This window comes from Eumetopias jubatus, unplaced genomic scaffold, assembly GCF_037043125.1.
Source record: "Eumetopias jubatus isolate StellerSeaLion01/CBP00866 unplaced genomic scaffold, mEumJub1_p1.0 scaffold_2, whole genome shotgun sequence".
Classification (NCBI taxonomy): Eukaryota; Metazoa; Chordata; class Mammalia; order Carnivora; family Otariidae; genus Eumetopias; species Eumetopias jubatus.
Window position 1 is genome coordinate 167027352 of NW_028274808.1, and position 27915 is coordinate 167055266.

General features: G+C 38.4%; 1 protein-coding gene across 1 annotated transcript in view; it reads right to left on the minus strand.

Annotated features, from left to right (window-relative positions):
* Positions 1 to 21546: 21546 nt before the first annotated feature.
* The window catches only part of GRXCR1 (glutaredoxin and cysteine rich domain containing 1), a 119459-nt gene continuing 113090 nt past the window's right edge, over positions 21547 to 27915 (minus strand). The window contains exon 4 of the mRNA XM_028088637.2: positions 21547 to 21796. Within this exon, the coding sequence (XP_027944438.2) occupies positions 21617 to 21796 (180 nt within the window). The 3' untranslated portion in view covers positions 21547 to 21616. The remainder of the gene's footprint in view (positions 21797 to 27915) is intronic.

Consider the following 27915-nt stretch of genomic DNA (forward strand, 5'->3'; position numbering starts at 1 on the left):
CACATTTCTTATTTATTTATTTAGTTTTTAGTCAAGCCTTGTGCCAACAAGAAATTCCTCCCTTCTGTCTCCATCTTTCTCTCTCTCTTAAACTTATATGAAAGTCGATTGCAAATAAATGTTCCTGTACCAAATTTTTAACTCACTTCTAAATCTGCCATTGCTACTAGTTCAGGTTTCCTATTACCTATTACAATATTTTATATTAGCAATAATACACTTACCAGTGTGGCCAATTACCTTGTTGAAGAGAAATTGGCAATCTGTCATTTGATGTGAAATCCAGTGCATTCTCTCTGGGGTAGAGCTTTGATTATATTGCTAAGAGATAATATTGTGCTTTATTTGCCTCACAGGCTTAGGAAGAGACTACCTTGAAGCCTTACTAGAACCTCATTTTTGTCATTAAATTTAATTGTCTCTCAAATATTGCTGCTTTTAGCAAGTCCAAACCACACAGTTTGAGTTTCAGATTTTATTTCTCTTTTCATCTTCTTATCAGTTGGGAAGATGGGATTCAGGAGGAGGAAAGTCATTTAAAAGTTCAAAAACCACAGGACAGCAGGAAAAATAAAAATTTGGAAATGACCAAATGAATCAGAAAGGTGGTAGGCAATAATGGCATTATTTTGTTCATTAGATACTCTCCTGAATTAAATTGAGATATCCTCTAAATTGAATAGTATTTTCAATGTAATAAACATCCCTGTTGCTTTACGTGGCAAGTAACAGGAACCAAATCACCGTACAGTAAGGAAAAAGGAAAAAAAAATAGCTCAGACAGGCTGAGGAGATGGAATTTACTCTATGGACACAGGGACATTTCACAGAATCCAAGGGCAATAATTCTGTCTCCAGCAGAGATGGAATTGTAGGAATTGTAAAGATGTAAGGCTCTCATTATACCCCTTCAGCTTGCTTCTCTCTGGACTTAATTTCTCTCTCTTCGGAGATTGACTTCCCTGCCCACATGGCAGCAAAATTTGGCTAACCCCGAGTTAGCAAGTTCAGATCTGGTATGTGCAGGCTCACCAAAAATTCCCTGGAGGAAGAATCTTTTCAGCTTCCCTTGAGCCTGCTGCCTTCCCACGGTCAAATCAACTATGAACCAAGATTTCATTACGTGGCTTTGGGGACTAGGGTTGTCATAAATTTCCAGAGCAAAGGAGAGTTTATTGGTTCCTGAGCTGGGCAGATACTCAATATATGCTTACCACAAAAACTTGTAGCTCAACCATTTTAAAGCAAATTTTCCTTTTAGGTCATATCCTTTAATAACTGTCATCCCTAAAGTAATTTACCAAACACTAAGAAGTTAGACTTCCAGAATTCCACATTTTGCCTCTGCAAATGTAAGATATTTGTAAACTGTGTGTCCAATTTTCTCCCTCCAGTGCCGGGATTTTTCAGGTTTTTGTATCTGAACCACAATTTCCTGTCCTTGTGCAAAGTTGCCTTCAAAAACTGGGCTGGAGAGCTCGCTGTCAATTTATCATGACCACTATCCCTTCTGACATCTAACCCAGGACTACAGGTAAGGACTGTAAAAATAAGAACTATGTTCTGTATTTTCCACCATCCTCTACTTTGTGTGGTTCTGGGTTAGAGCTTGCCAATGAAAGGCATTTGCATGAGATTAGTAAGAAGTCGTTGTTTTTCAGAGATGGTTGAAGTCAGATGTGTGGACAATCAGGAGGCCCAGTCACCCTAGGGATGTAAAGACTGAAGACTGAGCCTGTTGATAGGAGCTTCCTGGGGATGGTTAAGGAGTATAGTGGCTACCAGGTGAGGACTACATCTATTTGATGTATCAGGCTGAGACCCTCTACGTTGGCTCCCTTGACTGCAGCTCCTCCAACACGTGTGTATCTCTTTAATTCATGGATCAAACCTTTATAGCAACGATACATGAGTGGCCTCTGTGTTCGTGATTGTGCCACGTCTAATAAAAAGATTATTGAATTCTGCTATCAGCTGTTTTTTTGTATGCTATGGAATGCACCGTCATCTGGAGTCTATGCTCTTAGAAGTTCTCAAATTAAATTCCAGACATTCAGTTACATCATTTTCATCTTAAATAATACTTCTGCTTATGTGATCTGGAGTCTGGTCACTTTCACTCAGTATAACCAAACTTTTCAAAAGCTTTCAAACTCAGAAGTCCCGTAAAACATCGTTATTTCTTTTTAGAAGGGTATAATATCACTACTTTTTAAATGTATTATTCCCCCCCCTAATATATCCAGAGGCCTGTGGAATGAAGTTTAGCAATGGTTATAAATTAGTCTTAAAAACCGACAGTCTGGTCATCATGAAAAAGCTGCCTTCAAAACTTCTATCTTTCGGGGCGCCTGGGTGGCTCAGTTGGTTAAGCGACTGCCTTCGGCTCAGGTCATGATCCTGGAGTCCCGGGATCCAGCCCCACACTGGGCTCCCTGCTCGGCGGGGAGTCTGCTTCTCCCTCTGACCCTCCCCCCATCATGTTCTCTCTCTCATTCTCTCTCTCTCTCAAATAAATAAATAAAATCTTTAAAATATATATATAAAAAATTTACAAAATTAAAAAAAAAAACTTCTCTTTCTCTTTCTGCACTGCTTTGGATGTGACTGCCAACCCGATTATGTGCTCTAAAAGCTTTCAGGGGCAAAAGTATCTATATTTTTGGAACCCCTTTAGAACCCTTTTGGAACCTTCATTGCCCACTACTAATGGGATACTTAACATATAACACATGACTCATCTTTCCACACTTCGCTAGTAAGTATTTGCTTTCATTAAAACTAGTTTTGGCTGCTGGGTTTGCCTTGGATATTGAATTTGTATTAAGTTCACATTAGAGCACTGGGAGAAATAGGCGTAGTATAAATAAATCAAATCAAATGAATAAAGCATTAGGTGGGTTGTGCAATGGGGCAGAAGTGTCTGTATGTTTGCAGGAAATTCAATACGAGATGAATGGTTTTGGAAAACGCATGCACAGCTAGGAAAGGGCTCCAAATGAGCAGGCCAAAGGCAATACTTCACTTCAGTGGCCCGTCCTGCTCAAATTTGCATGGTCTTTGAAACCCAGCTGTTGAAACCCTCTTTTTCACTTTGAAACCAAGGACGCTGGATTCTACTATGACTGTCACACATTAAAATAAACACATCTATTGGCGGTTTTTTATTCTCTTGGCTGGACTTTTTTGAAGTGATGAGCTAAAGCTTATAGTTAATTAGAATATATTGGTGAGGACAGATTCATAATTATCAAGGCCTGTCTTGATGAAAGTCTTTCAGCAGAATTTGACACCCCGCAGTTGGTTAAGTGATATTGTTATAGCCCTACTATAGTTTCACGTGAAAATTTGGTTTTCAAACCGCAGTGATTTCCTTAACTTGTTTTCTTGTTATAGAACAATATCTACATTAGAATGAAACAGATGTCCATGATAGGTATGCCAAGAAGTGAAGAGTAGTAGCATATACATACCTCACCAGCATCCACAACCTCCTTTCAGACCATAAAAAACAGTCACTGCGGGCACCTGGGTGGCTCAGTGGGTTAAGCGTCTGCCTTCGGCTCAGGTCATGATCCCAGCATCCTAGGATCGAGTCCCGCATCAGACTCCTTGCTCAGTGGCGAGCCTGCTTCTCCCTCTGCCTACCACTCCCCCTGCTTATGTGCTCTCTCGCTCTCTGACAAATAAAGAAATAAAATCTTAAAAGAAAAATGTCACTGCATTTCACCTAGATCTGCTATGTTGGCAAGGGTTTGAAAAATATCTGTAAGACTGGGCGCCTGGGTGGCTCAGTTGGTTAAGCGACTGCCTTCGGCTCTGGTCATGATCCTGGAGTCCGGGGATCGAGTCCCACATCGGGCTCCCTGCTCAGCGGGGAGTCTGCTTCTCCCTCTGACCCTCTTCCCTCTTGTGCTTTCTATCTCTCATTCTCTCTCTGAAATAAATAAATAAAATATTTAAAAAAAATATCTGTAAGACTGAAAAACAGGATGGGGTAATTGGGTGATGGGCACTGGGGAGGGCAGGTGATGTGATGAGCACTGGGTGTATTATGCAAATTACACATTATTGAACACTACATCTGAAACTAATGATGTACTTTAGGTTGGCTAACTGAATTTAAAAAAAAAAAGACTGAAAAACAAACACTGGCCATTTTATTTCAATCACATTTAATTTTAAATGTGTTCATCAACTTCACTGTTCACTATTTTGGAAAAAAGTTATGAATATAACTACATGTATTGATTCTCAATCAATGTTTCCTGTAACTTAGGCAGATATTACACCACAAATTCTAAGTCATCCTCACTTATCAAAAATTCAGACACTGACTTTTTAGATACTTTACTTTTCAAACTACTAGGGAATTGTTCAGGATATCATCAAGCGGCACATTTTTAGCAAATACTCTAGTTCATCACTTGGCTCTTCTTAAGACAACAGTTTGAGGAAGAAGAAAGCATGAAAAAAAAAATCAAAGTTTTCTATTCCCATGCTCTGAACTATGAGCAATGAAAAATGATGGCAGGTGGCTGTCATCTCAGAAAAAGTGAAATAAAACTGAGAATCCATTAGAGAAGAATTAGAGATTCATCCCCCTCAAACTATATTTAAGCTCTGAACATAAGAGGCAACAAGAATTTCAAAAGAAAGCCTATGTCTACATTAGATCTCAGAAGATGTTTTACTAAAAACTTACCATCAATTTCCTTGTCAAAATTATCTACTCAGGTGGGTTTTGTTCAGATCTCAGAATGTCAAATCCTCCATAGTGTGTTTGAGCTCATAACCTATAGTGTCACCCAGAGAAAAAAAATCTAGAAATACTAGTAGCCTTTGTGTTAGGACTTCCTAAGCAAGGAAGAATTGATAGAATTATTTGGAATAACATTGTACAAATGCAGTCTGAGAAAGTATATGGCAGGGATAAGGGATGTATTTACACATGTTGTGAATTTTTGATCATATTTGTTTCATTGGATCATTATTTTTGAAAATCACTGAATAATTTCGTTTAAAACCTCTTTCAAAGCTGTCAGATGGAATGTCAGCACTAATAGAATCTACCAAGTAATATCTAAGTTTTATGTCACTTTTCTTTAATAAGCACAGCTAGATATTAGAAGAAGTACAAAGTAATGGCATTCCAGTTTTCTTTTTATTTTAAGGTTTGTCTATTTTCTTTGAATAATGATGAATATCTTTCACAGCATCTCGTGGATTTCAGATTAAGAATCAAGATTCAATTAAGATTAAGAAGCAAACACTTCACACTTTGAATCAATGCACTATGAACCAGTGAGAAAAAATATTAACACACTTATACAACAATAAACTCCAAAGATAAGTCAGATATTCTATAATTCAACTTAACATTCATTATATGATTATGGAATGCCAATTCCGAACATTCTAGAAGGTATGAGCTCTACTGAGTAGCGCTGAAGTTTCCAGTACCTGAATAGAAAAATGGAAGGGATAGAATATTGGTGAATATGCTCTAGTATGAAGAAAGTAAGCCAGAGCATCAGAAACTGCAAAATACATAGGTTATAATTGTATTTCTGATGCTACTTAAAACATATATGGAAAGGTCATAGAAGTAGCTTGTTTTCTTTTGTTTTGTAAACAAAAGATCTCTAATTCCATCCTAATTATTTTTCAATAATCTTTCATGAGTATTCTAATGAGCTTCATCCATTTGTTCCCTTTTAGTATCTCTGTGGAATTTGGAATGCACATTGCATTTTTTCCATACACAACATCAGGGACCAGTTGGCAAATGAAAGGGAGAATTCGTTCTCTCTGAAGAACAAAAAAAGTTTAGATGTAGACTGATGCCATGTGTGGGAAGTTCTAAGTAATGCCTAAACAACTTTTCATTTATAATCTGAACTGTGATTGCCTTACCCCTAATTATTTTTTTAAGATTTTATTTACTTATTTGGGAGAGAGAGAGAGTGTGTGAGCGCAAGCAGGGGGAGTGGCAGAGGCAGAGGGAGAAGCAGGCTCCCCACTGAGCAAGGAGCCCAATGCAGGACTTGATCCCAGGACCCTGAGATCATGACCTGAGCCAAAGGCAGACTCTTAACTGACTGAGCCACCCAGGCATTCCACCTTACCTCTATTTAGAAAAGTAATTTTTTCAAACCATGAAATAAAATTTAGGAGTGAATCACCACTTCTACATATACACTCTTCAATTCATGTTGTTATAGCTGCCCTCCTGTCTATTAAATATTTATATTGTTTTCAGGAAGGTAGTATATACCAAATATTATTGGCAAGAATTTCATCTGCCCTATTATGAAGAAGAAAAAAAAAAACATGGAATTTAGCCAAGGGCTTTATGAAGATTAGACTATTACCAGTTGATCCAGGCTCTTCCTTAAATCCAGTGATTCCATGGGTAGAGCTTTAGGTGGTTAAAAGATTCCTCTAATACTTTGCATTCACTTGGTGATGGGTCTTCAGAAGCCTCATCACTACCACCCAGGGAGAATTTTGAAAAGAATTTAATCTCTGTATATTTCATAGAGCCTTTTCTGGCCACTAGATCTACTGAGGGGTAATTACATTTGGAATGAGAAAATGGATAAATGTGCCAACTCCTTGAGTGTGGTTTACCCTCCTCTTTCTGAGTCCTTGAGCACTGCTCAGAATAGAATGGGGAAGAATAAGGGGAGAAACCTGAAATTCCTCAATCTGACAACAAATGTAGTTATTTGCATAGCTGGGACACATGTCAGGTCACTGAACTTCATTTACTCTTCTTCCTCTACCTCCTTATAAGAAGATTTGAATGGGACTAAAAAGAAGCAAATGATTCATTTACAGATTTTGACCAGTTGCAGTCAGAATCAATTCCTTGGCTCTTCTGACTTGATACGTTTCTATACTTAACAGAGTTGGGTGGCAAGAGATGTAAAAGTGCATCAGCAATCAGATAGCCACTCAGCAATTATTAGTTAGGAATATAGTATAAGTTAAGCCTCATGCTTAGCATTGACAATATAAAGGTTAAAATATATTACTAATACCAACAAGAAGGTTGCCGCCTATTCAGAATATTCCATGAGCTTACCAATCAATCAATCATTTTCAGTGCCCAATTATATGAATATATATCTAGAAAATTCAAGTGAATCAATTTTAGTATTTTAAGAATCAGTAATGGAGTTCAAAAAAATGGCCAATACAAAATACCTTTAAAAACTACCACTTTTAGGGCACCTGGGTGGCTCAGTTGGTTAAGCGACTGCCTTCGGCTCAGGTCATGATCCTGGAGTCCCGGGATCGAGTCCCACATCGGGCTCCCTGCTCAGCGGGGAGTCTGCTTCTCTCTCGGACCCTCCCCCCCTCATGCTCTCTGTCTCTCATTCTCTCTCTCTCAAATAAATAAATAAAATCTTAAAAAACAAACTACCACTTTTAAAAAGAAAACTGCATATAAATCACTGAGAAATACAATTGGAAAACATAATCCTTCATCATAATAACTCTAACAAAAGAAAGACGGAGGATACATAAAACTAATTCTTCCATAATTGGGGCGCCTGGGTGGCTCAGTGGGTTAAGTGTCGACTCTTGATTTTGGCTCAGGTCATGATCTCAGGGTTGTGAGACCAAGCCCTGTGTGGGGCTCCACACTGGACATTAAGCCTGCTTAAGATTCTCTCCCTCACCCTCTGCCCCTTCCCCACCTCTCTCTCTCTTTCCCTCTCTTAAAAAAAAAAAAGTAATTCTAGCATAATTAAAAAAACAAAAAGCATAGAATAAATAACAATAATTCTAACAAAATATTTAAATTACCTACATGAATAAATAAAATGTTACTGAATTGCATATTTTAATAAATTTATTCAATAAATTTTACTGAATTTTTATACATAACTGTCATTATTCTAACATCTTGGGATAATGAAGTGAACAAAATCCGTGCCCTAATAACAACTAAATATATACTACAATGCCAGTTACCAATAAGTGCTATGAAGAAAAGCAAAGAGGGAAAAATACAGGAGTTGGGAAGGTAATAGTTTAAATAGGATAGTCAGGAAGGCTCTCTCTGGTTGAGGTGACATTTAAGCCAAACTCAAATAAAATGTTGACTAGATAGTTCTATGTTTCTTGATCTGAAAATTAAAAATTAGCTAGAAGAAATATATATACAGAAAGATACAGAGTGATGTTAGCAAGATGGCAGAACAGGAATTTCCATCCCTTGTCCCCTCACAGAAACATCAATTTGAACAACTATCCATGCAAAACATACCTTCACAAGAACTAAGGATTCCAGGTGAGGGATTACAGCACCTGGATGGAGCACAGAAATAAGAAAGACATATTGAAGAGTGTAGGAAGGACAGCTTCACATTACCTGCGTCACCTTTTCCCCAAACCCAGGCAGTGAAGCACCAAGGGAGATACCCTCCCTCTGGGTTGAGAGAAAAAGAGTGAAGAGAACACCGGACTTCTCATGGACCTCAACCTCCAGACCCTCCTTCAATGCCAGGCCAGCTCCACAACCCTAGGCTCCCAGTCCACCCCAGTGCCAGAAAACCTCTGTGGCCCAAAGCACCAGCAAACCAGGAGTATAGGTCCTCTCCTGTGGACCCAGAGTCTAGGACTACCCCTGTGCACCCAGCTCCAGGTCAGTCTTCACAGCCTCAGGGGCCAGGTCTATGGCCAAGGAATCAGGCAACACACCTGCCCTGGCAATAAGCCAGCCTCCTAAAGACCCAGGTATCCAGGCCTGCTTCCATGGACTTAGGTGCCAGGCCAGTCCCAGACTCAGGACAAGCTCATCCCCAGGGACCCAGGCACTACACATGCCCCGGATCAGGTTGGCCCTCATGGACCCAGGCTTAAGGCTTCACTCCATGGACACATCTCCAGGCCTACCCCCATGAAGCAAAGCTCCAGGCCGGACTCTGTGAACCCAGGCACCAGGCCTGCCTACCTGCTGACCCAGGCAATGTAATTTTATCAAAATTCCAATGCGTGTTTTTACAGAAATAGAAAACAACAATCCTGAAATTCACAAAAGGAACCAAGTAGCCAAAGCAGTCTTCAAGAAGGAAGAACAAAACTGAAAGTATCATAGTACCTGATCTCAAAATATACTACAAAGCTATAGCAAACAAAACAGCAGGAAACTGGCATAAGAGCAGACTTACAGAGCAGTGGAACAGAAGAGAAAGCCCAGAAATAAATCCACACATGTCTGGTCAATTAATCTTCAACAAAGATGCCCCGAGCACACGATGGGGAGAGGATAGTCTCTTCAACAAATGCTGTGGGGAAAATTAGATAGCCACATGCAGAAGAATGAAATTGGACCTTTCTCTCACTCTATATACAAAAAATCAACTCAGAATGAATCAAAGACTTAAATGTAAGACTTACAACTGTAAAACTATTAGGGAAAAATCTTCTTGACATTGGTCTGGGCAATGATTTTTTTTGCATATGACCCCGAAATCCAGGCAACAAAAGCAAAAATAGACAAGTGGGACATGATCAAACCAAAAATCTTCTGCACAACAAAGGAAACAATCAACAGAGCAAAGAGACAACCTCTGGAATGAGAGAAAATATTTGCAAACCATACATCTGATAGGTTAATATCCAAAAAATATAAACAACTCAAGTAATTCAATGCAAGAAAACAAATAACCTCATTAAAAAATGGACAAATGACCTGAGTAGACTTTTTTTTCCAAAAGGAGACATACAAATGGCCACCAGGTGCATGAAAAGGTACTCAATATCACTAAAATCAGGAAAAGACAAGTCAAAATCACAATATATCACTTCATTTTTATTAGAATGGCTATTATTAAAAAGACAGATAACAAGTGTTGACGAGGATGTGTAAAAAAGTGAACCCTTATGTGCTGTTGGTGAGAATGTAAGTTGGTATAGTCATTTTATGGAAAACAGTATGGAGGCTCCTCAAAAAATTAAAAATAGAATTACTATTTGATCCATCAATCCCACTTCTGGATATATACCCAAAGGAAATGAAATCAGGATCTAGAAGAGATACCCATTCTCTCATGTTTACCGCAGCATTATTCACAGTACCAAATATGGGAACAACCTATGTGTCCATCAATGGGTGAATGGTTAAAGAAATGGTACATGTATATACAATGAAGTGTTATTTAGCCTTTAAAAAGAAGGAAATCCTGTCATTCACAATGATATGGATGGACCTGGAAGACATTATGCTAAGTTAAGTAAGTCAGTCACAGAAAGACAAATACTGTTTCTGATCACTCACGTTTGAGACCTAAAAAAGTTGAACTCCCAGACACGGAGAGTAGAATGATGGCTCCCAGAACCTGGGGGTTTGGGGAAATGGGGAGATGTTGGGGAAAGGGCACAGAGTTTCAGTTATGCAGGATGAATGAATTCTGGAGATCTAATGTACAACATAGTGACTCTAGTTAATAACACTACATCGTGTACTTGAAATTTGCCAAGAGACTAGATCTTTAAATGTTTTTATCACACATACATGCACACACATGTGTACAAAGATAGCCAAATGAGGTATTTAAAACCAGTTAATTAGTTTGATTATGGTAATCATTTTACAATGCATACACATATCATAACATAACGTTGTACGATGTAAATATATACAATTTTTATTTGTAAATTATACTTGCATAAAGATGGAAATAAAAAAGAATGATCCAAATGCACACAGTTCATACAAATAAAGGTGAAAAGTTCTGAAGGAAATAGCATCAACATGTGCATTTGTGCTGGTTTTTCTCCTTTAGTTTTATCTTTATTTTATAAAAAAAAATGGTCATGTATAAATTTAATATTCAGAAGTTAGTAATTATATGCACTGAAAATCATTCCTGCAACTCAGATATGCAAAGAAAATGTGCTGGCATAAAAGCCTACTGTAACATTACTTTGATTTTACCAAGCAATTGCTCAAATAAGCGTCTTCCATATCAGCAGGGAGTAAATATCTCTCACTTGAGAATTTTTTTAAGCCCTTGGATTTTCTAAAATTCTGGGGAGACCCTGGTTTCCTGAGCTAATATCTGGTCATTCCACTGGGGGCATGATTTTCACAGCCATAGGTCACTGCTGAAGATACATCCCGCACAGTCTCATGACTGGTGCTTGTCACTTCTTAGTGGGGGACACTTCCTAATCCAGATTCCTGTGCAGGATACAGTAAAGGAACCAGCTCTATTCTTTTTAGTTCACACTTTCATTTCCAGACCCTGTTCTCCAAAGCACAACAATAAACTTGCCTACTGTTTAAAAAGCTTTTCTCATCAGCTTCATGCTATGCTGAAACTATCTCCCCACAAGGACCCACACATCTTTGATTCTAGCTCAGGTTACTGCTAGGCCCCCAAATGAAATTATAGCTGCATTAGAGAAGGAATGAAACTGACTCAGAGACAGAGAAAATGACTGACAATGATTGATGAGTTTTTGATATGAATTTAAATATGGACTCAGTTATAAAATTAATTACCAACTCCACACTCTGCACAGTAGTAGGGAAAGGTGAGGGGAGAGAAAAGACAGAGGTTAATGGATACATAGAGAGATATATAGAGAGATAATGGAGAAAGTCATAACATATCGATAGCTGCAAAGATACCTGTTTCTACAACAGGTCATCACACTTGGTGTGTATTTCCAAATTTCTTGCTCATGTTATTCTGTGTTAAATTTGCCCTCTGTCAACACCTTGGTGGACTAGGTTCTTGTCCTAGTAGGATGACCCAAAACTTTCTCTGCAGGTTATCTTACCCTCTAGTTGCTCTACTTTCATTACAGGACTGTAATCCTCCATTAACCTTTATCACTGGGTTACTTCTAGTTACTAGAAGACATGTCCCAAGTTCCGGATATCCTCCTTCTTGAATACATGGTGTAGCCCTCATACTATTCTCCACTGATAAACAGGATCAATCAGTCAGCCAAACTGTAACTTATTTTTCTGTAGGTTTGGTGTCATCAGAAGCTAAAAATGGCCTCATTGAAGTCTCAACTTTCAGTTCAATAGACCATTGTTTGGGTCCAGATGCCAGCACACCTTCTCTGAATGCTAAGATATTAAGAGTGTAACATCATGGGGCTAGAGGTGAAAATATTTTGAGCTAAAGCTTAAGAGTAATATTTACAGGATCCATTCTTATTTCTACCTCTTAGTTCCCAGATTCATATATTCCTTTTTTATGTATTCTGATTATTAGAAACAAAACAACCCAGCACCATACACTGTCATTGGTTAAAAGTATATACCACACCCTAAATTCTTGAGTTATTATTTCCCACCACATCACTTCTTTTAATATATAATCACTTTATTTTTCCAAACCAATCTTTCATGGAATAAATAACTTGACTGAAAAAGTATTCATTGCCTCCAGGATGAATACAAAGTTTTGTGCTTTCAAAGCTTTTCACAACCAATTTCTAAACTATCTCTACTCTTACGTGGCAGGTACTGAAATAAATACTTTAATTCTCCCAACAACCCTATAGTTTAGGTATTAGTGATACTCTCATTTTGCAAATAAAATTGAGGCACACAAAGTGTTAAGAAAATTGCCTAAGTTCACACAGCTGGTAAATATCAGAACTGGGATTCAAAACCAGATAGAATCCAGAGCCTGTGCTCCTAACCACAGTGACACATTGTCTAGCATCATCATCTTTGGGTTGACTTGGAACATGTAATGAATGTTTGCCATCTGCCAGGCATAGTGTGGAGCATGGGCCATGACTTCCGTCTATAACGTGGCTAATAGAAATCCTAGCTATTGTCAAAGGCACGGCTTCAAGCTAGGTCCCCCAAGGAGGCTTCCACGTTCATATATTCTGCTCATTTGAGCTACTTAGAATAGTGTCCTTACCAGACATCTGAAAACCAATAATTTCGTGATAGAATTTGTGTCCTATTTATCCATGACATGTCTTATCTCCCCAGTCATGGTAAAGACAAAGCTACAGTATACTCATCTTTGTATCCCTCACAATGTCTGGTACATCTCTTGACCGAGAGTCACATGCTTAGTTTGGGATCCAGAAATTCAGGGAGTTTTCGCCAATACTTCCCAGTTCCTATTTCTGCAAACATGGAAGGAGAGTAAAGTGGGAAGAAGACAAGTTTGCTAGCTGTTCACTATTTATAACAACACAGGCTTCAGAGGAACTACTTGAAAAAAACAAAACAAAACATGAAGAGAACAGACAATTTTACCTTAGGGAAGAATGTTCTGAAAAACAGATATATTTCTCTTTCTTAAGAATGAAACCTGCTGTAATATTTCCGAGCCAGCACCCAAAAGTGTGACAGAAAATATATTGACAATTCTGTCTCTGGGTAAACTCTACAGCAGACAGCAAGCCCCTCAAAATAGACCTCTAAAGGTCAAAGCCAACATGTAAACTTCAGAGCAACGAAGTGGCATCTGCTTCTCCAGGAAACAACACCTTAGATGTTGTACTGGTTCTCCTCAGGGGGCCTTTTCAGGCTTCCTGATGGCTTTATTCAGCAAATGTGAAGCAATACACAATATATGCAATATGTGGACCAATCAGCAATGTGTAAAAAAAATTAAAAGATCACTATTTCCAGCAGTCTTAACATTTTTCTTTTATTGTAATAAATAAGCACTCTTTCCAGATTTTCACACCACCACTTTCCAGATTTTGCCCATGTTTTGCTTTCTATCACTTCAATTTCGGGTCCTGAGATAACATCAATTTTGGTATTCCTCAAGCAAGGTTGCAGAGAGAGAAGAATTAAGATCACAGAAAATAGAAAAAGTGAGCAGAGCGCAGAATGCTAACTGGGGCAGGTGCGGTGTGGAGAATCAATATGGATTTTCCAGATATTGATTAATATTAAGAGTAGTCTTCAGTTTTGCTGCGTATAGGTGATGCTTTCAGGACATCTTATATTCTTTTATGAGAGCTATATTCCCATTCAAAGTCACCTTGCCACCAAATTGTGCATTTTGAGTTTTTCAGTGTGTTCTGTGCTAAGTTTAACAGAAGAGTTCAGAAAGTTCAGAATGGGACCAGAACAAGATGTTTCCATCAGAATGAGTAATCCTTCTTTTCTTGGAGGAACTGCACTTTGAGACATGGATACCTCCCCAGAGTAAAAGAAAAGCTTAGTCTCATCAAGGAATTTCCAACAGGCCAGTGGTTCTCTGAAGATTGCTTCCAGTAAAGCGCAGGTCCCTTGCAGCTGCATGTTCTATGAGACTCTCTCTTTTTTAAAAGTGTTATTTTTTAAAATTTTAATATAAATTATACATAAGATGTACAACATGATTTGCTATACATATACATAGTGAAAGGATTAATACAGCCAGGCTAATTAACATATCATCTCCTCACATAGTTACCTCTGCCTGTGTGTGTCCAAGAAAGCACCTGAAATCTACTCTCTTAACAAATTTCTAGTATTCGGTGCATTAGTATTAACTATAGTCATCAGGATGTGCATGAGATCCCTAAGACTTACTGGTCCTACATAATGCAACTTTGTATCTTCTGACTAACATCTCTTTTCCCCACCACCCCCACCTTGCTAACCACCCTTTTACTCTCTGCTTCTATGCATTCCTTTTTTTTTTTTTTTTTAGATTCCACACATAAGAGAGATCATGCAGGGGACATTACGCTAAGTGAAATAAGCCAGACACGGAAAGAGACTGTCTCTCAGGGAGGCAGGTGTGGGAGTCTTCCAGGCTTGCGGAGAGCAACATGTCTTCCTGAGTAATTGGGTCTCTGGTCAAACACCGCAGGTCAAACACGGCCTGCCTTAGAAATGCTGGTAGCTAAGCGATAGCAGCTGCTGTTAAGCCTGAAGGGTGGTGAGGAAGGTAATGGTAAATAACCTTGAGCATATTATCATCAGCGCCCCTGGTTACTGTTAAGGTCACATCAGTTACCTAAAGCTTTTTTTTTTTTAAGATTTTATTTTCTATTTATTTGACAGAGAGAGATACAGAGAGCACACAAGCAGGGGGAGCAGCAGAGGGAGAGGGAGAAACAGGCTTCCCGCAGAGCAGGGAGCCCGATGCGGGGCTCGATCCCAGGACTCCGGGATCATGACCCAAGCCAAAGGCAGACACCCAACCCACTGAGCCACCCAGGCGCCCCAGTTAGCTAAAGCTTTTTTTAGGCCAGTTCCACTTCACCTACGCTCCAGGTTGGCAGATGCTCCCCATTCCCTCTGTAATAACATTCCTTCTGATGCCTTCTCCCTGCTGATGCTTGCAACCAGGAGAAACACTCTTCTACCAGCAGACAAATAGATCTCCCAGGAATCGGCTGTTTCTTCCCAAATCCGTTAGATTTCTAATTGTGTTAGTAATTATATATATAATTGTATAACTAAATCACATTAATTTTAACTAAGTGAAATAGTTTGTTATTACTCAATGTCGCGTGGACCAGTTAACTATGAGAGCAAAGAGAAAGATGTTTACGAAAACGAAGTTTAATGCCTTTAGAAATAACTGTATAAAATCAAGTACTAAAAAAATATATATTATCAAATTCTTGTGGGTGAGGAAACTACAAAAGATCAGGAGAAAAAATCCCCCCAATCTAAAAGGATATCACATTCAGACTACTTGCCCAAATAGTCTTCACATTTTCACTCCACTTTGAAGAACGCCAGACTGACTTCTTTATTGGGTGTGAGGCTTGTGCATGAAAGACCAAACCCTAATCAATATACCAATAATTTAGCCTTTTTAAAAAAGACCTTGGGATTACAAGAAGATTAAAAAACAAATATGCATTTATATTTATTAGGTAGGTGTTAATTTTTTTAAGATCTCCCCACCACCCTTTAATCTTGGTTAAAAATGTTTTCATGGACCATCCTAGCCCTGATGGTATCACTATGCATCCTTAGCCAAAACCAGCGTTGCCTGGCTTTTGAAATACATGGAGAATTGCAGGCAAGAATGTATGAAACTCTAACAGTGTAAGAGCATGGGGCAGACTTTTCATTCCTATTCTATTGCTTGTGTAGGTGTGTATCTTTGAGCAAGTTTGTTATTTGCTTCATTGATTTCCCACTTTATACCAGAAATAAAGCCAGCTCACATGGACACTTAATACCACAAATTAATACAAATATCAAGACTTCAGGAAAATTAATAACGTTCTGAATCAGTTTCTTCACAGTATGGTAAAGAATAAGACACCTAAAAACCCAAGCACGCTGAAGGTGCCCAATAAATGTTAGCTCATTTCCTTATCTGGTTAATAAAAAGATACACTGTTGATACATAAATTTATGGTAATTATGAGGTTGTTCTATGCTTCTGTGTAGTGCTTTGTGTTTTTAAAATAGATATACTTTCCTATATATTCTAATTAATTGCACAGAAAAACAATGTGGGATAAATATAGCAGGTATAATGATCTACCTACATTTTATAAAACTGAAATGGATAGACGTGAAACTTCTAAATCAAGTTCTTTCAGAAAGTTAACATAAGTTCATGTTTAAATAAGCCTATTTATGAGCCTATTACTCTCATTAACTTCTACAACCCTATGAGATGTCTGAGGTTTTTTTTTTAATTTCATTACTCTTCCATAATGTTCTTCTTTAGAGGCTCACAAATAATCAGCAGAAAACATAACACTTTAATTCCATGCCAATGCATGAAAAAAAGAATAAAAGAGAAACAAAAACAAATTCCTCCTGAATACAAATGAAAGAGAGCTTTTGTCTGAGATAGGGCCTAAAAATTAGAATTCCCTGTACTATTCTAATTCTCCCTCCTGGTTATACCCCAGACAAGGAGGATGTGGGGACTATGGTTGGATTTGCAGACACATAGCCAGTGCCAGACTAGTCAGGAAATTTCTGGATAAGCCCTACTGCTTCAAAGATTCTCAGAGACATGTTGGAGCTGTGATGAGAATTTGTTCATTGATTGGAGAAACTCTTCCCCCTTTCCTGACAGAAGAGAAATCTGCCCTCAACTAGCAATAATTTGCACCACTGTCTTATTCTGGTCTGGCCATATTTAATTTCCTCTTTTTTGCCCCTTCCTTCCCATGAGGCAACTATTCTATAGATTGATTTTGTCCTAATCTATAGCTTCATCTAAGTGGAATCACACAGGATATATTCTTCATTTCTGGCTTAGTTTATTCACATAATGTTTTTGAGATTCATCCATGTTATTGCTAAATCAATAGTTCGGTCCTTTTTTATTACTAGGTAGTGTGCCCCTGTATTAATATACCCATGATTTTCTTATTAATTCTCCTGTCAGCCAGCATCTTGCTTTTTGCCTATTATGAATATAGAGTCCCTGAAACTCATACACGATGTGGACATAGGTTTTTTTTTATTTCTCTTGAATAAATAACTAGGAGTAAAATTATTAAGCATACAATTACCTTTATTAGAAACCATCAAATGGTTTTTCTAACTGGTTGCACCAATTAACATTCTCATTAGCGATGTGTAAGAGATCCGGTTGTTATATATCTATGCCAACACTTTAGATCTTCAGTCTTTTAAAAGGTTAGCTATTCTTTTTTTTTTTAATATTGATTTTCTTTATTTATTTGAGAGAGAGAGAAAGTGAGCACAAGCACAAGCAGGGGGAGGGGCAGAGGGAGAGGGAGAAGCAGGCTCCCCGCTGAGCAGGGAGCGCAATGTGGAGCTTGATCCCAGGGCCCTGAGATCACAACCTGAGCAGAAGGCAGACACTTAACCGACTGAGCCACCCAGGCGCCCCTAAAAGTTTAGCTATTCTAAATATGATATAGTAATGTTGTATTGTGGTTTTAATTTGCATTCCCCCAATGACTAATATGTATATTTCCCCTTGTTTTCAGCCATCCGTTCGTCTTCTTTTGTGAAGTGCGCACTTCTTTATTAGATTGTCTTTAATAGTGATTTTTCAGGGTTCTTTATATATCCTAAATATAAGTCCTTGGACAGATATTTGTACTGTAAGTATTTTCTCCCATTGTAGCTCCCCTCTTCATTTCTTTTTAATGAGGAGATTTTAATTAAGTCCGATTTACCATTTTCTATAGTTGTCTTGTGACTTATTCAAAACATCTTTGCCTACCCCGAGACTTTGAAGATAGTCTCCTGCTTTAGTGTTAACATTTTGATCAGAGTTTGTCAGTCTTGACACTACTGACATTTCAGACTGGAGAATGCTTTAGTGAGGGGTGGGGTTATCCTGTGTTTTGTAGGCTATTTAACAGCATCCACGGCATCTAGCTACTAGATGCCGGTAGCAGGAGTGGTGGTAATGGTAGCCGTAGTAGCGTTCAAGGTCGTTTTTTTGCATATGGGAATCTAATGGTTGCAGCATTGTTTGTCAAAAAGACTTTCCATTCTGCATTGCCTTGACTTGGCATCTTTCTTGAAAATCAATTGACCTTATTGTGTGTGTCTATTTCTCCATTCTCTATTCCATTTCACTGGTCTGTTTGTTTATTTTACTCTACTTATTAAACATTTTCTTGAATACCCTAGATTGTTTGCATTTTTATATAAATTTAAAATTATTGGTCAAATTCTACAAAAAATTTTAGTTGAGGATTTTAGTTGAGATTGCACTGAAACTATAGATATCTTTAAGATGTCATCTTCCAATCCAAAACGTGGTATATTTCCTCATGTATTTGGGTTCTATAATTTCTCAGCAAAATTTATTGTAGTTTTAAATGTAGAAATCTTACACATATTTTGTAAAATGTATTCCATAGACTTAAAGATGGCTGACAGCATTATAAATTGTATTATTTTAATTTTATATTCTAACTGTTTGTTACTTGTGTATTGTATTTCTAATTTTTATGAAATGACTTTAACTCCAACAATTTTTAACTTCACTTTGAAGTTCAGTAATTTGTAGATTTCTTTGGGTTTTCTACATGCCAATCACATTGTTTACAAAGAATGAGCCTTATTTTTTCCCAATCTTTATGACTTTTTGTTTTCTGGTCTGTTTCACTGGATAGGACCTTCATCATAATATTGAATAGAAGTGATAAAAGTGGACATTTATGTACTCTTCTTGATCTTAGGGGAAAAGTATTTAATATTTTTACCATTAAGTATAATGTGAGCTATAGATTTTCATACTCAATGAGTTCCTTTCTATCTTTAGTTCAAGAACTGAGTTTTGCTCTAGCAAGCAACCAAAGATACCATGATACCATGGAAGCTTTGTTTTTGGTCTTCTAAAGGCAAGGTGTTTTGTTTTTTTTTTCCCTTTTCTTTACAATACAGCCCTTAATCTTAACTTGGTCTTAACTCTAAATATGGGGCTTTTCTGGGATTTCAGGGAAACATTGTGTTTACCACATGAACTCCAAACTCTGACTTTGCAAGATGAGCAGCTGTTGAAATTTCTGCTCAATTCTCTGGTCTCTCAGCTACTTCTTTCCTCTGGGTGATATTGTGATTTATAATAAATATATATTTGGTCTTTGTGCCCTTTTCTGGCACAGAGCTAAAACCCTTGGAATTTAGGACAGTTTCTGAGTTGGTGAACATGCGGCAATGCTGGGAGAGTGACATGTTGGGAGAGGGTGTAGAAGTCCCTTTCCCCACACCTCACCCTATGCGTCTCTTCCATCTGGCTATTCCTGAGTGATAGCCTTTTATAATAAACTGGTGATCTAGTAGGTAAGATGTTTCTCTGAGTTCTCTAATCAATCCCGGATTGGGGGTCTTTGGAACCTTGTATCTCTAGCTGGTTGATTAGAAGCACAGGTGACAACCTAGAGTTTTGAGAGACATCTGAAGTGGTGGTGATGGGAGGGCCGTCTTGTGGGACTGAGCCCTTAACCTATGGGATCTGACACCATCTCCCGGTAGACAGTGTCAGAATTGAGTTGAACTGTAGGACCCCCAGAAGGTGACAGAGAATTCCTTGGTGGTGTGGGGAAAACCCACACACACTGAAACTGGTTACTCTGCATAGGTCAGTTAGGAATCAGCCCAGGATTTAGGTGGAATTAATAAGCCGATTTGGTGGCTCCTCTTTGTTTGGTTCTCTCATTTCTTAGAATTTTCCATTTAGTTCCAGGCATCCTGCAACCGCAAATGTCAACATTTATTTCTTTAGTCAGATAAGTCTGCACTTTCATTGTGGGCTAAATTCTGTGCAAACTGGGAAGTGTTCTCAGAGAATAAGCAGGGTCAGTGTAGATTCATTTGTTTGTTTCCCTTCTTCCAGTGATTGAATCCCTTCCAGTTCCTTTCTGGTTGTAGTCGTTTTCCAATGCCTTTGAGAGTTGTTATTTTTCATTATTTTGTTCAAAATAAATGTGTTGTGAGTAGGATGCTTAGCCTGCTATAAACCGTTCCACTCTCACTGATTGTCGCTCCCCATATTGGATTTCTTACAGTTCCTCAAACACACAACTTTTCTGTGACCTCTGGGTCTCCACATCCGCTATTCCTTTACCTGGAGCACAATCACCCTTGCCCTGTGGCTACCTTGTTTCCAATTATCCTTCATGCAGGAGTAGAAACATCAGTTGCTCCACCAAAGTCTTTTCTTACTATTTCTAATGCACACAGGTTGGTCCCGTAGCACAGTGCACCATTTGTGGTATAAGACTCAACTTGCCTATACTTATTTAACACTTTCTTCCTTCTTAGAGTGTAAGCCGCTTGAGAACAGAAACCGTACCTTATACTAAGCCTCACTGAGAAGAAAGTACTCGGTAAAGATTATAGCTTTTTACAACGCCAAAGTGTAAAATGTTTTGATTACCTTTTCACAAATATTGAGCAAGTGATTTATTAAAGTCATTCATAAGGGAACCCATCAGGATACAGATGCATGTACAGGTAGGCATCAACCAATAATTATAACAAAATTTTTTTGTCCACTTTGCTAACATTGCCTGTGTGTTCAAACTATGTCCGGCTCAGAAGCACAATAGCACCTTTTTGGAGGGCATTCAGCATCAATAGCACAAAGCAAATATTTAAAAAACTAAGTCCAGATAAGTCTTCTGGTGGCTTTTATATATATCATCACCAAGAAATCCACCTGATAACATGAATGATTTATCATTCATGTCATGAGCTCCAAGACTGTTTTACAGCTTTAAAAAAATCTACTAAGTATAAATATGATCATATCCTTTTCCACTATCCAGAGCTCTCTTCCCCTCTGTAGCTGAGACACATAGAAACGTGTTATGCATCTCGGAAGTTGGATTAACTCATTCTAGACAAATGGGTGACACTGCAATAGGCACCATTAGACATACTCGGTCTTCTCTTCAGAAAACCAAACACATTTAACAAATCAGAGTTTGGATATCCTGGAATGCTCCTGGGTACTCCATTGATTTCAAGTAGGAACGAGGGTCTAGCACAGGGCATGGCACATCGTTGTGAAACAAACATTTATTTAATAAATCAATGAAAATGGCCACAGCAAAAATTCAAAACAAAGGCAATTACAATAAACAAAGTTTATTGATTAGTCCATAAACATGACCTTTAAAAAAAAAAAGTATAAACCATACAACTGACTCTGGTAAATAAAACAAGGTGCTCCCCGGGTGGGAGGTCCACCTAACCAGCACAGCTCTTACAGCGCTGAAGACCATTCTCGTTGCAGGCAGTACACTTCAAAGCTTTGAAAGAGTCTGTAAAGCAGTTTCGAAACACTGACATCTTGCTCCCATGGCAGACAGAGCACGGAAGAAAGCCAAAGCCTCCACAGGAGGGACACTCATGTGGATGCTGCACTCTCTGTAGAGGGACAAGAGAGGACAGAAAATGCGTTGGCATGAACAACTCAATCAGCCTTCCTGTCATTCTGTATTGTAGATGGTCGTAAAATAATATTGGCATAATATGGCCGTGGACTTGAAATCAACGACCATTTATGCACATTAGACCCAGGGGGAAAGTTCGCTGAAGTTTTCCTTATTATCCCATTGACGGCCATCAATCGCACAACCTTGGTTTGTGGAGGCTGGGACATTTTAGGTTAAAGGGTCCATATCCCAGGAAATCTATCATATGAAAACACATATTTACAAACCAAGCAATTCAGGAAATGGTTCTTCGCATTAGGGGAAAGTACGGTAGCTTTCCCTTTAGTATCTCTTAACAGTTTTATATCTTTGTTTATAGAAGAGTATCATTAATGGTGAGTCTGGAAAATCAGAAAACAAAAAGCTGAAGAGTGGAGAAGCCACTACCAACTGAAGATTTGTTGTTGTATTGCACATTTGAATAATGCTTTGTTTTTTTAAAAAGCACTTTCAAATGCCTTATTGCGTAGAATCTTTCCTTACCCCATCCTTTACACATACAGACACCTTCTACTGCAAAACAGATAATTCAGGCATCTTTGCCCTCATTAAGGAAATAGACATTGAAATCTTAAGACATTTATCTAAGTCCATAAAACTTCCCACAATGGCTATCCGCCGTTCTACCTCAAGTAAAGATAGAATACCCTCCTACTAGAATAAAAATAACTATGCGGTATGTTGAGGATAATATTTTGAAAATTATTCACACACATTTCTATTTGCTTCTTTGAGCACATATCCTTTGCTGGAGTCCACTAGTGGTATCCATCAGCTGTGGGGAAATTAGGACAGAGTCATTACAGAATGAATACAAGAAGAAAAGTGAAGTAAGACCAAGCTTCTGACTTGCAAAATAGGAGTCTGCAGCAATGTTTGAAAGCTTGGCTTTGTAAAGAGAATAATTGCTAAAATAAGATTGGGAAATATGAATCTATACACACCCACAGAAATACACTCAGACAAACATATTTTACATACACATATGTATGGCTGTTCTCTAGAGACTCACAACTGCACATACTAAAGCCTCCAAAGCACCCAAATGAAAAGGAACCTGATTAATTAGGTTTAACCCATCATTTCCCAGGACATACAGCTATGTTAACACTTTTCCCAGGAAACAACTATAATTCTCTCACAATTAGTACCTTAAGGAATGCACTTTGAGGAACAAACATTAAGGGCATGATTGCCTGAAAATCTGTATGTTCCCAGACTCCTTTTCAGATACACATTTTCTCTATATAGCAACGTTTGCTTGCAATTACAGTTTGACTTAGCTATTACAGCAAGATGGCAAAATACATGTAATATCTCATTTTTAGTGCCACTTTGATGGAAAGTAGTGACTGGCAAGCTGAATGAAACAAACAAGGAACTTTATAGAGACTACAGATTCAAAACTGTCCCAAAAAGTTAGATTGAGCATGTACAGCAATCTGGTTACTATGTAGGTGGGTTCTTGTCATTCCTTTGTGCAAGAATTGACCAACACATGGTAGTGTGAATTTATAATTTTACATAACACTAAAAAGTCTTTAGGGGCACCTGGGTGGCTCAGTCGTTAAGCGTCTGCCTTCGGCTCAGGTCATGATCCCGGGGTCCTGGGATCAAGCCCCGCCTGCTTGTGTTTCCTCTCTCGCTGTGTCTCTCTCTGTCAAATAAGTAAAATCTTAAAAAAAAAAAAAAAAGTCTTTAGAAAAGTCCCCTCTTTAGGAAATGAAGAAATTCCTTCATAGGAAAGGGAGCTACTTTTAGTAGCTCTCAAGATAGGAAATGAAGGTAGTTTAAAAGCAAATTATAGGAGAATTAGTAAATAATGGTGTTCTTATCAAATTCTAGAAAAATATGATAAAGATAGGCCCTTGACATTCACTAGAGCTATGCTAGAAGTTTATATTAAAAATATATAATGACTTGTACAGCAAGAGCCCTGACTTGTCAGAACAGATGTTGGGCTGGCCTAGGTCCTGGGGAAAGGAACTGCAGGACCCTTGAGTTCAGGACTTCACCCATTAGTGCCAGATTATAATTAGGTTTGGGTTCCAAGTGGAATAGGGTTATCAAATTTTGCAATTAAAAATATGAGATGCCCAGTTGATTTGAATTTCAGATAGACTATAAATAAATCTCTGTATAGGTTTGTCCCAAATATTGTCAAACTATGGAAACAGCCCAAGTGTCCCTTGATGCTTGAATGGATAAAGAAGATGTGGCAGATACATGCAATGGAATATTACTCAGCCATCCAAAAGAATGAAATCTTGCCATTTGCAAGGATGTGGATGGAGCTAGAGAGTATTACGCTAAGTGAAATAAGTCAGAGAAAGACAAAAATCATATGATTTCACTCATATGTGGAATTTAAGAAACAAAACAAATGATCATTGGGGGGAAAAAAGAGAGAGAGAGAGAGAGAGAGAGGCAAACCAAGAAAGAGACTCATAACTATACAGAACAAACATAGTTATCAGAGGGGAGGCGGGGGGTGATGGATTAAATACGTGGTGGGGATGAAGGAGTGCACTTGTTGTGATGAGCATCAGGTGTTGCACGTAAGTGTTGAATCACTATATTGTATGCCTGAAACTAATATTACACTGTATGCTAACTAACTGGAATTTAAATAAAAACAAAAAAAAGAGCAAATCCCATGGTCTTTCCTCTTTAATAGTAGTTTTTAACTTTATTTACATCCATGCTCGTCTCCAATAACATATTACATGGGATCCCCAAACCTAAAAGAGTTAATATAAGTGCCGTGACTGAAACAGAAGTGGGGGGAGGGTGAGTGGGTCTGGAGCTCCCACTGGTCTATTAGCCTCCAGGAATCTCATTCCTGTTAAGTCATCCAGCACAATCTAGTCCATTTGTTCTTCTAATAAAAATAAATAATTCAGTCATTTCTAGCTGTGTCCTCCAGAGAGTACTTTTGTTATAATGTTATACTTTCATCAGACTGTGGTTCCAACTTAAGAGAGTTTCAACAAAGAGAAAGAACTGGCTTGGATTCGATGTATTAGATACAGCTAAATAGACGGTTCTGCCCTCAGGACAGATGTTGAAACAGCTAGAAAAGTCCCCTAAGCAGGGACAATGTTCTAGGAAGGAGGAAGAAGGAATAACCGAAGTTAACAATAGTTATTATTCATAGCAACAAAACAGACTTTCTCTTTCAATGAAGAGATTTACTGCAGAAACATTGAATGTGAAGCAATTCGTTCTTCCATGCCCGTAGCCCAGCAAAGCAAGAAATTATGCAGACCTGGGTGAGAATAACACACAGAGGACTGAGTCTACAGAATGGCCATTCTTTGGAATGGGCGTTTGGGTAGAAGCATGTCTCTTTGGGGTGGAATTCAAGAAAAAAGGAGGGAGAACTCATCCTCTCCTTTTACGTATTTCTGTTCACATATACTTGGTGAGAGATTTTAAACAAATAGATACTCAGCAGGTGAGACACTTTCATGTATTCATCCATTCCACAAATACTGAGTGTCTACTTGCCAGACACTGTACAAGGCACTGGGGATAAAGCAGTGAGCCAGACACTTTCCTGCTCACTTCATAGTAGCTCTCAGCCCTACCCTTAGGTCTTTGCATAAGTCTACTCCATACTGCAATCATCTGAATTGAAGCACAGAACTCCAGAGTCTCTAACAAAGGACCAAGGGGACAAAGATAAAAGGGGAGAACTCATGAATGGCTATCACATAGATTTCCTTTGTAGCACAAACTCAAATTCAGAAATATAAAGAGATTTTCCCCTTATCTAATATAGAAACACCAAAGGGTTTCAGTGTCTTCCTCGAGATTAGGAAATGAATATATTTATTACTTTTAACCTCAGATTGCCCTTTCCTATTCTAGTAGAGCTTGAAAGACTCATGTATTCCAGCAAAGAGGAAGTGATTTATCTGAGTTCCTGTAACCATAAACCTCATCATCTAGATTGTCTATGGAGCAAATTTATCCACATAACAGACTGTCAAAGAGTGCACACTTGGCATATAATCATCTCTGGACAATTTACCTCTGTCTATGTATTTTGTTTTAAACTATAGTCAACAATTTAATTCAGCAAATGCTTGTTAAGTGCCTGCTAAACACCTCTGTCTGATCAAGCTGCTAATAGACACAATCTTTCCTGATAATCAGAGTTTCCAGCACCCTCAATTTGCAGACTTGAGAAAGAAGCCACTGAACAAAATGCAGACACAGAGGAAATTTGTAGCTTACTATCCTAAATGTGTAAGTCTAAATACACGAGTCCGATTCTTGAACCCAGGGTGATGGTTTGCCACAGATCTACTTAAAAAGATGTTCAGATTTCAGAAAGAGGCAGACAGGGTACATGGCCTGATTTCCCAGGTGAGTGGGTTCTGCTCTCCTGCTGTGGTCTATGAATACGCCATGGCCACCCCCAGCGGGAGGGGCAGGGGGGCGATCATCCAGAACTCTGCTTCTCCAGGGAGGGTTAGGACAGTTTCTGACAGCTTCAATGCCCCGTAAAAATACCCATAGCATCCTCCATGTGCAGCTGAAAATCTTACTTCTGTTCTTCATGAACAATAAATAAGTAGTCACCAGCCCTCAGGGGATAATCAGATTTTTACAAGAAAAAAGTACAGGGAATGGACACTATGTTGGCAATCTCATTAGAATGACAAGAATGTTTGTTCATATCTTTAAAAAAAATAGCGAGGCTAAAGCTTACTTGGAGCGTCTCTACCATCTGCAATCTTTAATTCAGTATCTGCCAAAACCAGGTGTTTGTTAATACATCTCAAGGCTCCCGTGGCTTTCTCTGTGTGGACACCAGCAGGATCAGCTATCCATCATAGTTATTGTTTAGGGGGAGCCTTAAACACTTCTTTGCTTCTAATCTCCAGCTTGTTTATTTATATAAAGGAATTCATAAATATATAAATAAATAAATTTTACTCAAATGGTGTTTTCATTTCATCCTTCTCACCCAAGCATTATCCTACATAAAATACTGAAAACTAGAACCTGAATTATGAGGACCAAGACAGTCATTGTCTACCATGTAGGACCAAGTAACAGCAAACCAGAACTTGGCAAGATCTGCCTGGTTTCTCTTGAAAGTTATCACCAATTTACCTATCTTCCAGGATGCCCCACCCCTAGTTTCCAAGATCCTAGTGTTAAAATCTAGCCTGTTCCCTGGATCTAATGCTCTGTCTACTTGAGCCTTGGGTCTTGCCACATATGGTCAGATTTCCCAGACAACTACATGCCACTTAATTTGAGAGTCGTGGCTACATAGATTCATGCTTAAGACCATGGGCTTTGGAGTCAAGGTGATTAGAATCACGACTCAAACACTATGTGTAAGATCTTCAGCAACTGATCTAATCCTCTGTGCCTCCAATTCCTTGTCAGTAAAATGCGGATAATAACAGAACCCAACCTGCAGAATTGTTGTGAGGTTTCAATGACTCAGTACATGTAAAACATCCAGAATATTACTTGCTACCTAGTTAAGTCTCCAATGTTTCCAACCTCATGAATATTTAACTCCTACTCTGCTGCCAAAAGTCAACTTGAAGAATGGGATGGGTTTAGACCTGAATCTTGCATCCTTTATCCACTTTTCTTGGCTCTTCCAATTGCCTCTCCTGAAGGTCAGTCATTACCTAGGTTAGTGAGCCTTAAGCCTCTCTTTCAGCAGAGTTTAGGGCTTTCTTGGACAGCTGAAATTTCTCTACCAGTTTTGTTATATGGGAAAAACAGCCCAACAGAGTTATAGCACCTTTCAGCAACTACAGCAGCAGAAGCCAGTACCATACAATTCTTTTCAACATTACCAATAGTCTTAAATATTTGCACTTTATTTTTGTCATCTGTAGAATGGAGACAGACTTAACGAAGAGAACAAAATCTTCTTTCCAAAATTCTTTGAGCTGAGAGAGAAAGGTTATATTTATATAGCATGATGGTGTTAATCAAGTTGAATTAAGGGATTATAGACTCAAAGAATAAAAGTTCATGAACAGCTAAGCCAATCATCAATCTTTAAAAAGA